The sequence below is a fragment of the Callospermophilus lateralis genome, chromosome 1 (assembly GCF_048772815.1).
Source record: "Callospermophilus lateralis isolate mCalLat2 chromosome 1, mCalLat2.hap1, whole genome shotgun sequence".
Classification (NCBI taxonomy): domain Eukaryota; kingdom Metazoa; phylum Chordata; class Mammalia; order Rodentia; family Sciuridae; genus Callospermophilus; species Callospermophilus lateralis.
This window is the reverse complement of record NC_135305.1, coordinates 85,148,210-85,163,219: the sequence shown is the minus strand read 5'-3', so window position 1 is coordinate 85,163,219 and position 15,010 is coordinate 85,148,210. Positions and strand designations below refer to the sequence as shown.

The following is a 15,010-nucleotide window of genomic DNA, read 5'->3' as shown; positions in this document are numbered from 1 at the left end:
TTATTCCTGAAGAGTCCCAAGCATACAATTGGCACTTGCCAAACTATGCACAATGACTAATAACCTTCACCATGGATTTCATTTCAGCTCGAGTAATTTCTCTCCACAGATCAGCGTAGTAATAGTCCTTCCCTACGCACAATTAATTACAATGAGGCTACTATCCCAGATACAAAAATAAAGACTTTAGTAAAAGGCTACTACTTTGGAATTTGACCAAGGAATAGAAATAGTGTCTAAAAAAATGTTGTCTTTCTGGGGCTGGGGCTATAGCTCAGTGATAGAGCACCTGCCTCACATGTGTGAGGCACTGGGTTCAATGATCAGCACCAGGTAAAAATGGATAAATAAACAAACTGTGTCCATCTGCAACTAGAAAAAAAAATTCTAAAAGAAATTTGTTTTTCTAACAAGTTCATAAGTTTCGCCTTTCATGATCTCTAAAAGTTTTAAATCTTAAATCTTATTTAAAAAATCGATATCCATCCCTCAGGGGCCAGGGATGCAGCTCAGTGGTAGAGCATGTGACTAGCATGTCGGATACCTTGGGTTTAATCCATAACATCGCAAAACAAAACCACAGCAAAAAACAAAAGTTGATCTTATGTTGGAATTATAGAAACATATCAGATCGTGATGTATTCTTTTGGAGGAATAATTTTGCCCCTTAACCCTGCCCTGCACTGTCCTGAGCAACTGAAGCACAACAGCATCTGTGTTCTTAGCACTATTTCGTGAATCTAAAGAACATGCAGGACCTTTTCGGGAAATTTACCAGGCAGGTAAATTTCCTGTCTCTTCCACCACTCTTTTTAACAGACTAACCTAGGCACGTATGTCTCATTGAGGTTTCCTCACAGGTAACACTTAAAAAAGTAAAAATTTCACTACATAAGAAATCTGCATTCCAGAAAGCAAAAGCAAAGGAGAAGAGAGAAGTCTCTCCGCACGCTTCCCCGTTCATTTCTTCTCGGGCACTAATTCATCTTGAATTTAAAATGTATCTTTCTCTGAAATGTTATGCCAAGTACTTTTCAGCATTACCCAAAACAAAAACAAACAGATCAACAAAACTCAAAAACCAACAACATAGAAAACAGACCCAGAACTTTCCAGAAAGAAGTGACTTGAAAGATCACCTAAGGTCAATTTGGGAGGGAAGGGCTTATTGCCCACCTCCTCAAGTCCTTCACTGTAAGACAGCACCCTCCCACCCATGTTTAGGTGATGCCTTCAAGGTCAAGCTCAGGGTTAGTCTCTCGTCTTCTACCTGATCAAGCTGTTTCCTCCAAAAATTACTTCTACCCCTCCCCATTCCTCTGCCCAAAAAGGTGCAAGGGGATAAGACCTATAAATGATCAATTACATCCATAACATGTATGAAAAAAATCACGTAAGTGTCCCACACCTTAGTGTACACCCAGCTGAAGATGGTCAAGACTAAGAAGGCCACGAGAATTTCAGGAGAGCCCAGAGTCTAGATGTGAGTGTTGGGCTTACTCTTGTCTTCTAGAGACCACCTGTTTGTAACTAATGATGCTGGATTTTTTTCAAAACGCACTCAGCCTGGGCAATGCTAGATCTATTTTATGAAAGAGAGATGTGGGAACAATTTTCGAAACATAAAAATCTCTCTCTCACTGTGAGATCCTTAAAGCATCAGGAACAGTATCATTGACCCCTCTCCTGCATTAACAGTTTATTCCTTACTCTCAAACATTAACTAGCTGTTCCTGAAACAAATCAATCAAGAAGTTTTTAGCATCCTTCCCGGTACCCCCACATATTATCTTCATATTAACTCAGGAATCTGAGTCATCAAGACAGCCCTGGATTAAGTTCACTGTCAAATGGAACAACAGAAAGTTAAAATTCTCAAGTGAATTCACAATCGCTGTTCACCTTAGCTGAAGTAATAGGTGAGGGTTTATAACGACTTTTAAGGATCATCATATATTACTTTAAAAATCCACACAGTCATTTCTTAATAATAAATGGAATAACATTTGCACATGCAGTACAACCCACCAAATAGTTTTCTGGTCACTTATAATTCACCAGTTACACTCAAAAAGTTCCCCACACCCACACACCATCACTTTGACCCTTCCCTTCACAAAAAGACAACAGTTTTGAGCCATTTAAATGGGAGGGAGGGAGAGGGGGAGAGAGAGAGAGAGGGGGAGAGAGAGAGAGAGAGGGAGAGGGAGAAAAAGTGAGAGGAGAGAGGGAGAGAGAGAGAAAGAGAGAGAGGGAAAGGAATATATCCTGGTGGAAAATAATACACAGCTGTGATAATATCATGTTTTTTAAAATACCATAATATAGTTTTACTTTTAATAATAAAAGATAAAAAAGGGGCGTCTGTGAATAATTAGAGATTGCAGTCTGAAGCCAGTTACAGTCACTGCAATTGATAATAAACTGAAAACCCCTTGAGAGCAGGTAAATGCTTTGCAACCCTGACCCCCTGGCTCTCACGTTACTTAACTACCCTGCGGTTCTTGCATTACATCACCATTCGAGCGATTGGTCCCTGAGTTTTAACTCTCTCCCTGTCTCCTCTGATTAGGAGCGACACCGCAGCAAAGAAACTTCCACCGAGTTTGCTCTTTCTCGCTTCGCTTTTTATTTGTGGCCTTTTTGCTCCTGTGGCTTTGGTTTGCTTGTCTTTCTTTCTTTCTTTCTTTTTTTTTTTTTTTTTTTGTGCCCAGCCTGGTCTCTGCTCAACTCATTCAGGTCTCTGTACTAGAGCAACAACAACAAAAAACTCTGATCAAAGTGAAAAGAAATGCCTCTTCAGAGCAAGAAGAGGAGCGGAGGGGCTGGGGAAAGAGGAGAAGTAAGAGGAGGGGGAACAAAGACGGGCAGAAATGCGAACGGGCTGGGGTGGGGGAGAAAAAGAAGAGGAGGAGGAGGAGGATGAAGTCTCATGAACAGAAAGCAGTAGGGGCAAAAAAAAAAAATTCTCTAAAATCAAGAAAAAGAAAATAAAATTAAAAACAAACCTCATGGACATCACTGAGGCTGAATTCCCTCCTGAGGTGCAGAACATGAGCGCTCTGGAATGAGTGTGTGTAGAATTTGAGCCAAAGCTTAACTAGCTTGAGTGAGTCATATCCTTCCCATTTGATTCCAGGCCAAGTGATGATGTAATGCTCTGGCCCTTCTTTAGCGCCTAGCTCTGGCTCTCTCCCTCCAGCTCGCTCGCTCTCTTTCTCCTGGGCTCGCCCTCCTCCCCCTTCTCCTTTTTAGCTCAGTGCTGGTGAAGTCACCATTTAAATCTGGCAGAACTGAAGCAAAAACTTCAATGTAACCAAAACAGCCCCAGGCCGAGTTCCAGGCTCAGGGAGCCTTCCCGGTGCAATTGCCCTTAGAAACGGGTAAACAGAGGAGGAAACAGTGCCGCCTCGGGATGGTCTGACAGCTGCCATCAGAGAGCTCAGGGAGGGACGTTGGGGTGTGCAGCCAGGGGTCCAATGGTCCTGATAGAATAATAATAATAATAATAATGAAAAGTTGATTTTTTTAAAGTGCCCCTGACTTTGCAAAAGGGGAAATAACAAGGAAGAAGCATGTAGGGATGGAGAAGGGAGTGAGCGCAGGTTGGAAGAACCTAGAATGAAAAGACCAGGTGACAGGGTTTCCATGGCCCAGGGCCCTTTTTTCCTGGAGCGGGATGGGATTTTCTGTTGCCGAATGCCAACCATCTCCCCTCCAGAGACTCCTTTGCATCTGACCTCCCTGTCAGCAAGGGCAAAACCACTTCTGCTCCAAACACGCGCCTGAGTCTGGAGCCATCAAGGACTGTGAAAATCACAGCCTCTGCGCTGGCCCATGCTGGCTGTCCTCTGATGGGTTAAAGCAAAAGGACCCTAGCTACAAAATACCTCCCTGCCTTTTTGAGACCAGTGGGCTGCTCTCAGGTGAACTGTCCAAACAGGGGATCCAAACAGGTCCCTCTTCCAAATGAGACAGGCCAACCCTTTTCTCCGCTTGCTGCAGGAGTGCGCGGGGGCGGGTGGGGCTGTCCCTGAGTCTAGAGAGGGTACAGGGAGAACAAATAGTATGTGTGTCTCTTTTTTAATTACAGAGGTTGGAAAACCAGCCTGGGGAGGCAGGGGGGAGTCAAACCTTATCCTTCACAAATGTCAGTGAAGCCCGTTTAATTGCTTCACACTTCCTAGACCTGGTTGGGACACTTAGCGGCTTTGTTAGCAAGGCTTTTTAACCCATCTCCACTCAGCTTTCTATTTCCCCTTGCCCTTCATGCCTCTTTCAAAAAAAAAAAAAAAAAAAAAAAAACTCTGAAAAAGGGAAATTCACGAGAATTTCTTTCTTTTCTTTTCTTTCTTTTTTTTTTTGTTTTTAACCACAAAAGCAGAAGAAAGGCATTAAGCTGCAATTTTTTTTTCTCCCCCTCAAACATGATCACAGCTTTTCTACAGTCTGTTGCCCCTAATCGCTTTTGTGGTCAGGGAATCAGGTAAGTGATACAAAGATTCATCTCTATGCACATTGCAGAGGACAGTGGATCTTGCCTTCCCAACTCTGGTTTTGGAGAAACCTCAGCTTATTAGACCTATCTGCTGTTGGGGCTCAGGGTTGTTCCTGTGAATCCCTTGGAATTTAAATCAGCTTCCGGGACCATCTCTGTACTCAGGATGAAGGGTTAAAAAGCAAGATTTGTCCAACAGTCTGCATGACCCCTGGGGGCTGTGGCGGGAAGAGCTTTCTCCTGCAGACTGCCCTCTGGCATGACATCCTCAATTGATGCTGATGCCACAGTGGCTCCCAGTGACACCTTTATCAAGGCAGGCCGCTCTGAATTAGAGGTGATCAGCCATAATTACAGCTGGCGCCACTGAAGCCTGTGGCCTGACAGCCGCGAATGTGGTTGTTATAAAGTTTGGTCCACCATGTCAGTGGCCTGTATAACTCATTTACGTCTGACTCGCCAAGCAGCCATTGATTTTTCTTCTGCTGCAGGGAATAAATAAAACAAAATTTTCAATAGCTCCTACAAGCCTTTACACTTCAAGGCAGGTTGACAAGATTTTTACATAAACGACTTTCTTGTTTTAAAGAAGCTATGAACCATGTTGGGTGGCAATGAGGAATTTTATTCTCCCTGTTTCACTCCCCCACCCACCACAATTTCCTCCCCTCACCTTAGTTTTCGTATTTAAATGTTTCTTTATGCTATTATTATAGATATACCAAAGTGGATATGTTGTAGAAGTTTCCAGATATCTATCTTCCTACGAACTCAATGGGAAAATGCTCCCTCTAAGACTTTTCTTATACAATATCACAAGGATTGGGGGAAGTTGCCAGATAAAAGACCCCTGAGGTTTTTCAGTGAGGTAGATCCTATGCAAAAGGGATCTTGTGCTAGAGTAAAGATGATACAGAGGCAGCTGTCCTGGGCCTTCCCTGGAAAGCAGCAAGGATGGTAGCTTTGGCTGAAGCCAGGCACAACCCTCTGATGAGGCCCATGAACATCAGGGTCATGAGGAGGAAGGGACCTAGAGTTGCACCAGGGACCAACATGCCGCTGAGCAGTGGGTCTGGTGTTCTGGAGCCCAAACTCCAAGGACCAGGAGATGCCTGACTGTATCTGAAGAGAATGATGCCATTAAGCCACCAGGTCCTCAAGAAATGCGACTGACACTGTGGACTGATGACAGCGCATTGACAGACTGGTAAAACTTCAGCAGAGTGCTGGCCAGATTTGAAATCGACTTCAGAGTTGTAAGGGGTCTGAACAGTTCCATTTTCACTTTGTGGAACTGTTGGTTGGAAAGTCAGATCCCCTCCTGCCCTTCCAAATCAAGCATTATCCCTGGCTGTTAGGTGTCTCCTCACTTGAAAAGAAACCCTGCTTTCCCCATTTTCCTTCCTGTGAGCAGCTAATGATAGGGAATATCCTGTTCCCAAAAGGAAATTCCCCTCCAACTCAAGCGCTTCCTTTTTTGCCCATATGGCCCTTGGGTGGTCTTGTCCACCCTCCTCCTCCCCGCCCTTCCTCATGCAAGATGCTCCCCTGAAGAAGGGGTGTTTTGCAGATAGGAGTCCCTAAGATGCTAGATCCTAGTGGGAGCCCTTGGAGAAGGAGCCCCTGGCCACAGGCTGGGCCTCCGGATTAGCTGGCTGGCTCAGGAATGCTTACAACACCCTCCTCTGCAGAGCTGTCATCCTTGGGGAGAGGGTGGCGGGTACCGCGCAGCTGTTCCGTGTAACTCACTCATGGACTCCCAGCTCCTGATGACACGTTCAGCTCCAAAGAGGTGGAAACCTCTGAGATTTGAGCTCGGAGTTCAAAATGCTTTTGGACTCTCTCCAAAACAACACGACAGAAAAGGCACAACTGGAATTGCAGAGACTGAAAAGCACAATAGCCTATAAAAGTAAACTCCATGTGCCTGGGGTGAATTTCTGAACACCTTATGGACACAGCCAACAGAGGACACAATAAAGACCCTTCCTAGGGAGGGCTGGGGTTTTTGTTTTTTGGATTTTTTTTTTTTTTTTTAGCTTTGCATTCATTTTCCTCAAGGAAAGGCATATCATCTTCTCTCTGACAGTGTTTTTAAAATTTAACCCATGATTCCTACAGTCCCAGGGGAGTTTGAGGGGCCAGATAATTTCAGAGTTAAATAAGCTATAATGACTATCACATGTACCCAACCATAAACCTAGTATTAAAAATTATTCAGAAAAAAAGTGGCATCTCTTCCTTTTTTAATTTACAATAAGCATCCAGGTGGTTTGCTAAGGCCTCCTTTGCAAATTGCTTCCAGCGAACCTTCCGGTCACAGACCACTGCACACCCACATGGTGTCATTCAACATTCCCTTCGACTTGGGTGTCCCATGTTTTCACAGTGGACAGGGGCTGAGGGGCTGTCTGCAGCATGCATCCTAGGCCCTATGCAAGAAGGATTAGCTGGCTTAGATCACTGTGCCTGCAAAAGCCAGCTCCAGGCACGTCCAGGGAGAGAGTAAGAGAGGCATCTGTCCTTGGTTATTCTTCTCTTATACTTACTGCATATCCAACAGCCCAACATTGCACCAAGTACCCTCAGGCAACTTGCTGGCCTTTCCTGTGTCAAAAGGTATTTGTAATGCACCAGAGAGGCAAGCCTGAATGGCTCTCAGACAAGGAAAGAATCTCTAATGATGGAAGCATCCAGGAGAGCCTCAGGAATAGGTATTGGAAGGTCATGACAGCCTTTTGATTAGCTCTCAAATATCATCACTGATTCTTCCTACTCATAGCTGCTTTGTTTTCTTCTGATTTCTATTCTGTCCTTACAATGTGTATGTCATTGTATCTATCATAGCATCTGAAAGGTCCTGATACTTGCTGAACATCTGTCAAATAAACAAATGAGAAATGAATGAATGAATATACTCTTCAGTCCAGGTATTATCCTTTTCACAATCTCCTCACTGGACCCCCAGGCTGGGTAGGAGTGCCCATTTTGGGCATCCTGGACCAGATTGAGTGCCAGCAACAAGCCAGTTATAGAAAGCACCGATTCCAGTGCTTGTCTTTCCTGCAGCCATGACTTCTTCAGGGCTGAAACTAGGCTTATTCATCTTCAGAACCTCAAACTGAGCAAGCACCTGGCTCACACACAGAAGGTCCTCAAGAAATGTGACTGACACTGGACTGATGACAGCAAGGCTCCTCAACCTTTTCTGGAGATTGTCCCTCCTGAAAGTTCTTGTTCCCTTTTGCATTCCTGCTCACACTTCACATTTTTTAAATCTGGAATCTAGAAGACCTAGAATCTAAAACTCCAGAACCCTGAGCTACTGAGTGGCCTTTTCCACACTGCACTGTCCCTTTTCCTTTCGAGACTTTAATTTCTTCTTACTCCCATTTTCCTGTATCTACATGGTAAGGATGCCAGAAGGAGCTCCCCAAGGTTTGCCTCAGAGCAGCTGACACTAAACTACTGTCACCAGGGTCCTCCATGAAGCATCCAGGGGAACTGAAACTTGGGGTGAGAGGGACAGGAGATGGTGCTACTCACATGGTTACTGAGGCATCATAAGGAAAGGGAGACTGTCCTAGGACCTTCTCATGCCTGAACAAATGGTGGTATGAGTCCTACTCAGAGTCCCTATGATCCAGGGTTGGGACTTCAGGAAGAACTAAAAAAGAATAAAACTAAAAAACTTTTGCAGGCAGCATGTTATGCAGGGTCAAAGCCTGCTGACGCTGTCACTGCACTGAATTCCTGTTTAAGTATTGAGCAGAGCCAAGGCAGGACACAGGAGTTAATCAGGACTGGCTCAGAGCACTCCTGCCTGGGAGAGGTGGGCAGCTGATGAAGCAAGGTCTCTAGGGCAGGCTTGGTGGGGCACCTGGTTAAGGGAAGTAATCTAACAAATGCCCACTTCCCACTTGGACCAAATACAGTGACTGTGTCAGTCTGGGTGACAGCAAGGAAGGTACCAACCATGCACTGCTAAGCAAGCACTCACTCTGCAGCAGGGTGGCCACTGTCCAGCCCTGAGAGTGAAGGAGTGAGCTCCCCCTTGACTGTCGGGCTGTAGGGGCCTCATTGGCAACTCCTTGTCCAGGCCCTGGTTGGTGAGGACTCATTTGCTCCAGATATGCAGGAGCTCTGGTGGGCTCCATAACGTCATAGTAGGTTCCACTCTGAGCCCGTTGAGGGAAGAGGCCATGCCCCACAGATCTGGACTACTTGGAAATGTTATCTTTCATCAACCTTTCTTTTTTCTCAATTGCATATCCTTTAGATTTCCATTCTATTTTTCCCCACTGTATTTGTTGTTTGTGAAGAACATCAAAATCATGGCCTTTTCTGTCCTGTCTGTGAGGACAATGAAAAATGACATCTTTTCTTTGTATCATAAGAAAAACATATGATATGATCCTTAGTTATTATGAGCTGAGGTTTGAATAAAAGTTGTCTGATGTGAAATCAGGGATGTGATCACAAAACCTCACCTCACTGTTTGGTACCAATGTACTACTAGCTCCTTTGATAATCCAGGCATAACTCATGACCTGGTTAAACTGTGTGTCCAGCAGCAACCAATGAAATAGGCACAGTAGGCAGGATGGGAATGTATAGAGGGGATCCACTAAACATCATGATTGTGTCAGAGATTTTCCAAGAGACAAGGTTGAAATAGAGGCAGAGAGGAATGGAAGCTTTTATGGAATAACATCCAAAAGTAACAAATGCAGGGATGTGGGTGTAGTTCAGTGGTAGAGCTCTTGCTTAGCAAGCACAAGGTCTGGGTTCAATCCCCAGCACTGGAGGGGGAAATGTGAGAAATGTAGAGGGTTGCTTAGCTCAGGCAAGAAGCTGACCTCACCTGGCTTGGCCACCTCCCTTCCACTCCTGAAAATCTCACTGAGGCCACACTCTGAACCAGCTCTGCAAACTTAATGCCTGAAGTTCTCCAAGTACCCTACACTGCTGTATCTGAGGCTCCCCTTTTCTTGATGAATCTCCCCTTTTTATGTGGACGCAAATGTGTGGCTTTCAGAACCTGTCATTTGCTAAACATTTTTTTTTCTTTTTCTGGAAAAGCAGTCCATGAGGACTTTCAAAATCAGTGGAAAATGTTACCCCTTTGCACATTATCAATTCAAAACACTTGGGTGTCTTCTTTCTGAAAAATCTCTCCCAGTTCCCCCAAATATTTTGCAATTGCACATAAAGGCCTTCCCAGAAAGATTATTGTGATCACTTGGTAGCAGTAAAGGATTGGTTCCAGGACTCCAAGGATGCTCAAGTAAGTCCTTTTTATAAAATGGCAGAGTATTTGCATATAACCTACATACATCCTGTTGTACACTGTATGACTGATCTGAATGATAGTCCTTCAAATATACTCTGCTCCCTGTTTTAATTGTTGGGCATTTTTTTTTTTACATGGAAAAAAAATCTACAAACATAAGAATGAGTTTGAAGAGGGTTTTGATGGTATTAGAAATGAAAGGGAAGGCTTCAACTGTGGGATTCTGTTTGTGGTTTCATTTCTTTTCACGTGATTTCTAGCAGCAGGGCTCTGCGTATTTAATAACTGACCTTCCCTTACACCAAAAAGGGAAGTCCACCAGCACTGATTCATTAAAAGGGTCTCTGCAAGGAGAATTAGCCCTCCAACATGTTTGCCTGGAGGGAATGGGATTTTTTTTTTTAACCCTAAACATGAAGCTCTTGGGCTTTCCAAATGAAATTATCTATGTTTTTATTAACCGGGCCCCTGAGTTAAAAAGTTGGTTTTGATAAGGGAGAATAAATGAAAGAGAAAACTGCTGACATAATATTTTGGTTTCCAAACCCACTTCCACATTCTACTGTCCCTCTCAGGCCCGTACATGACTGTGGTTTCTGTATTTACACCAGAATCCTGGACCGAAAGATGCTGTTAATCCTGCCTTACGCTGAAATTCGCTTCTAAAAACTTTAAGAAAAGGATCGTAATGACTCTTTCGTCTGCACTAGTATGTTTCTGTCTTTCTAGAAGTGTAGTACTGTGTGATTTATAAATAATTTAGTTTTGTACTCTCCATTTCCATGAGAGGGAAAGGGTTATTATGATGTTCAAGGGGTTTCTTTAAGTTTGGGAGTAAAAGAGTTTAAATGTCTCATGCTTTACAATGAATGGGGAATTCCTCTGACATTAACAGAAATAGGAAGGAAAGTGAGATTTGAGCACAGTCTGGGTCATTTCAGTGCCCTAATGCCCTTCCTTTTGTTGTTTTCTGAGATGGACTCTCAATATATTGCCCAGACTGGCCTTGAACTTCCGGCCTCTAAAGATCTTCCTGCCACAGTCTCCCTTTCGGAGTAGCTGGGAACACAGGCATGTATCATTGTGCTGGCTCTAATTCCTTTCTTTTAGTGCCCATGAAAACCAGAAAGCACGCTCTTAAGCTGGTATTAGAACATAGGTTTCTTGAGCAACAAGCATCCCTGAGAATCTAATGAAAGCATGAGCCTGGGACTCCTGGTTTATTACCTCCCAGTGTGAGCTAGGGTGTGGTTCAGTGATAGAGCTCCCATTTAGCATGGAATCCCCAGCATAAAAACAGACAAAAACCACATTGTCATTGCCTTAAGTTTCTAGTTAAGCTCTTTTACAGGTAAAGAAGAGCACAAATCCATCTCAATACCTTGAAGGCTGGTTCCCCCAGCCTGGAACACTGACCAGGAGATATAGACCTTTCTTCTAGCTCAGTGGTTCTCAGATTTGGTATACCTAAGAATCTCTGGGGAACAGATTAAAATACAAGTTTCCAGGTATTTTCTCATAGATTTTATAGTAAAAATGGGCCCCAAGGATGTGTAATTTTAAGCAAAAACCCACAGGGATTTTGATATCTGATTTAATGATCTGTACATCACACTAAGGAAGATTGAATTCTTCGTGGTCATTGATGGTCAAAGTCATTTTATAAATAGGGGTTGGGGATGTCACTCAGGGATAGAATACTTGTCTAACACCCATTAGGCCCTGGATTTTATCCTTATCAACACACACACACACACACACACACAGGGAAATTTTCTAAATAACTTGAAGTGAATAAAAGAAGATAAAAACATAAAAATGTGTATTTCCCCTGCTATTTAGATGTTAAAGGAGCTATGATTGTCCTTCACCTCCCATTTCTTAAGGTAATATATAGTGATCTATCCTAAAATGAATGACCCTTTAAAAATTGGCTACAGAGGCTTTTCCAAAACAGGATGCCTACTGTGGCTGGAAAGAAAACACGCATGTTCACAGTAACATAACACCCACCTACATGGTTTGTGGAATTGTGGTCTCCGGGACCCTGATAAGATTAGAGTTTCCTGACCTGTGGCTAGTTCTGCAAGGCACTTCTCTTCTGTTTACTATCAAAGTCTCCAGATGTTTATTTTGCAATGTCCCTCATCTCCTAATGTGATAATCACAGGGAGGCTGATGTGGGGAGGGGCAGGGAGGAATATTAGTGTGCCTGGGGAGTCTGCTGTGGGGAAGTCCACACACACACACACATACACACACACACCTTTGGCATAACTGGGTTATTTTCTGGATCTGTAGATCATCAGTGGTGATCATGGTTCTGGATCAGGGTCCTGTGCAGGGCTCCCTTTTCCAGGGTCTTTTACCTATCATTCTCCACCAAGGAAGTTAAAAATGTTTTTCAAAATTCTTCAACTATTAGCCCTTTCAAGTGCCATTGCACTCGAGAGGAGAAAATGCCAGTCTATCCACACCCCAAAACCAGAGAGATGGATAAATGGGAGTGAGAATCACCGTGCATGAGCCATCAAGGCTGCATCCATGGCTAAGTGGGAATTAAGACTGAATTGCAATGATCCTCATGTTTGATCAATTATTTGTTATATTGATGTTGTCATAGAAACACAAAAACAACTATTGAAATGGTTACCACACCCACAGGCATAGGGAACAGAAATGGTAGAAAACCTTGGTAAGCCTGGCACGGTGGCAAGTGCCTATAATCCCACTGACTTGGGAGGCTGAGGCAGGAGGATCCAGAGTTCAAAGACAGCCTCAACAACTTAGAGAGGCCCTAAGCAACTTAGTGAGACCTTGGCTCTAAATAAAATGTGAAAAATGGCTGGTGGCTCGGTGGTTACGAGCCTCTAGGTTCAATCCCAGTTACCAAAACAAACAAACAAAACCTTGATAGATCTGAATGTCTGGGAAAATAATAACAGCAACAGGAATAATAATAATGATAATGATAATAATAATAATTATTATTATTATTCAATAATCCATATGTAGATATGGAAGAGAAAACAAAACATTCAGAGAAAACACTGAGTAGCAATGTTCCAAGCAGTAAATGCCTTGCACATGAAAGACGATGGTTCTGACAAAAGCCTACAGCATTTCTTTGGTTGGTCCCATCCTTCTAGTTCTGACACTTGCCGAAGCTCCCCACCTCCTTTTCTTCAGGGAAGCCTCGCATTGGCAGAAGAGGCACACCTCCAAGATTGGAGGATGAAGACAGATGAATCTTTATTCAAATTTCTAAATGAAACAGTTTTGGGGCTGTAATCCTTTTTAAAGTTCTGAATACTTTTAGAAATAAAAAATATAGAATTGGCAGATGATTACCTTTTCCAATTGATGGGGAAATGTCCTTGGTGTTGACTTCTTATGGCAAGCCTAGAGCCTTCTGTGTCTTAAATGTGAATTGTCATCGTGTGAATGGGTGTATACAAGTGCTTTATTTCAAACTGAAACAGTGCCCACAAGGCCCAATTGCCTAACGTAGCACAATTTTGCAAGGTTAGGTGATTCTGAGGCTAACAGGCCCTGAACTTACTCTGGGGCCCCTCCATCTTGATTGGTCAACATTTCTGTTGTTTTAACAAAGACATTTGTTAATAGTCTTTGATGTCTCTCTGTCTGGCAAACCTCAGCAAAACCCAGATCCTCTGGTCTCCCCTTTCACTACTTCTCTCTCTATTTCCTGACACCCTTTTTGTTCTTAATTGGCTTCAAGTCATCTCAAAAGATTTTAGCCAATAAAAACACATCTGCCTTATTACACAGGCTGAGAGTCCAAGGAAAGTCAAAGCTATACAGTCATCTACTGGCCCGTGGGACACCAGGTTAGAAGATGGCAAAGGGAGTATTTTGGCAGGAAGATGATATTGAACTCTTGGTTCTGTTTCAGAGACACAACTGAAAACAAAATAAGCAAGGTGTCAGAATTATAATGGGTGAAAAGAGAAGGTAAGTGAATAAACAAAAAAAATAATAAAAGATTTCAGTGATGATTGCTAGGAAAAACATGAGAGTTCTGGGAACAATATAGGATTTTAGATTGAGGACTCGGGAAATCTTCTCCAATGAGAACATTTTTACCTAAGAAGTGCTAGGGAGAAGACACCAGTGTAGATACAGGGAGAAGGTATGCAGAGAGAAGAGCCTGGAAAAGTGGGGGCCGGAAAGAGTATGGTGTGTTGCTGCAATGAAAGAAAGGTGGCCAAGGAAGGAAGGAAGAGAAAGACAACCTGGAGAGACAGAGGCTTCTTGCAGAGACACACCACTGGAAAGTCAAAAGAAGTGACTGATATGGTCTGATTTTTATTTTAAGGAAATTGCATCAACTGCCCTGTAGAGAATGGATGGTCGCAGAGGAAGCATTCAAGTTTGAGGAACAGTTGATTTTGCAATAGCCAAAATGAGTAGTTATGGAGGCCCACACGAGGTTGGTTGCAGAAGATATGGGTGAGGACAGAGCCGGGCTAGACTGCAGCATTGGAGACAAGAATTTCTGTGGAGCAAGGAGAAAGGACCAAGGATGACTCTGTGTTTTGACATCACCGAGTGGGAAAACGTTGTTTTGAATAACAGTGATGGAGAAGACCAGAATTATAGATGATTTGGGAGGGCCAAGAGTTTTGCTGTAGGCATATTAAATTTGAGATGCCTATTAGACATACAGATGGAGAAATCAGGAAGGCAGACGGGTTGGAACATCTGAGCTCAGCAGGGCGGTCAGGGCTGGAGACATCCACTGGGAATCAATTCTGATGGACTGTCTTTAACGCCATAAACTGGGCGGGCGCGTCTCAGGACTGAGTCATGCAGGATGCTTCCAGTAAGAGGTGGGCAGAGGAGAATTAGCCAGTAAGGTGGGAGAAGAACCAGGAAGGGGCCAGGAGAGAGTCCTGAGAGCCACTTGCCAGGGCCACGGTTACCTCCAGTAACTAGAAGCCTGAATTTGTTAGAAACCAACAATTCCATCATCAGGTGGCTCTGACCTGCCCCAGAAAAAGATAAGATGTCTTATGTTCAGCTCCTTGCACTTCCAGAAAGAAACTCCTATAATGCAGAAAAATTGAAGATTTCTATTTGCAAGCATCAAAAGATAAAATGCTCACTAAAAACAAAAACCCCAGCTGTGCATGGTGGCACACACCTGTAATTCCAGTGGCTCAGGAGGAGGCTGAGGCAGGAGGCTCATGAGTTCA

The 15,010-nt window shown here is 43.5% G+C and overlaps 1 protein-coding gene across 3 annotated transcripts in view; it reads right to left on the bottom strand.

Annotated features, from left to right (window-relative positions):
• Positions 1-15,010, bottom strand: part of Creb5 (cAMP responsive element binding protein 5) — a 322,169-nt gene that overhangs the window by 132,744 nt on the left and 174,415 nt on the right. The window contains exon 1 of one of the 3 annotated variants that reach the window (XM_076835858.2): positions 3,009-3,066. The exons of the other annotated variants lie outside the window; for them this stretch is intronic. Within the exon in view, the coding sequence (XP_076691973.1) occupies positions 3,009-3,055 (47 nt within the window). The 5' untranslated portion in view covers positions 3,056-3,066. Of the gene's footprint in view, positions 1-3,008; positions 3,067-15,010 lie in introns of those variants that run through there. 3 annotated transcript variants of the gene reach the window in all.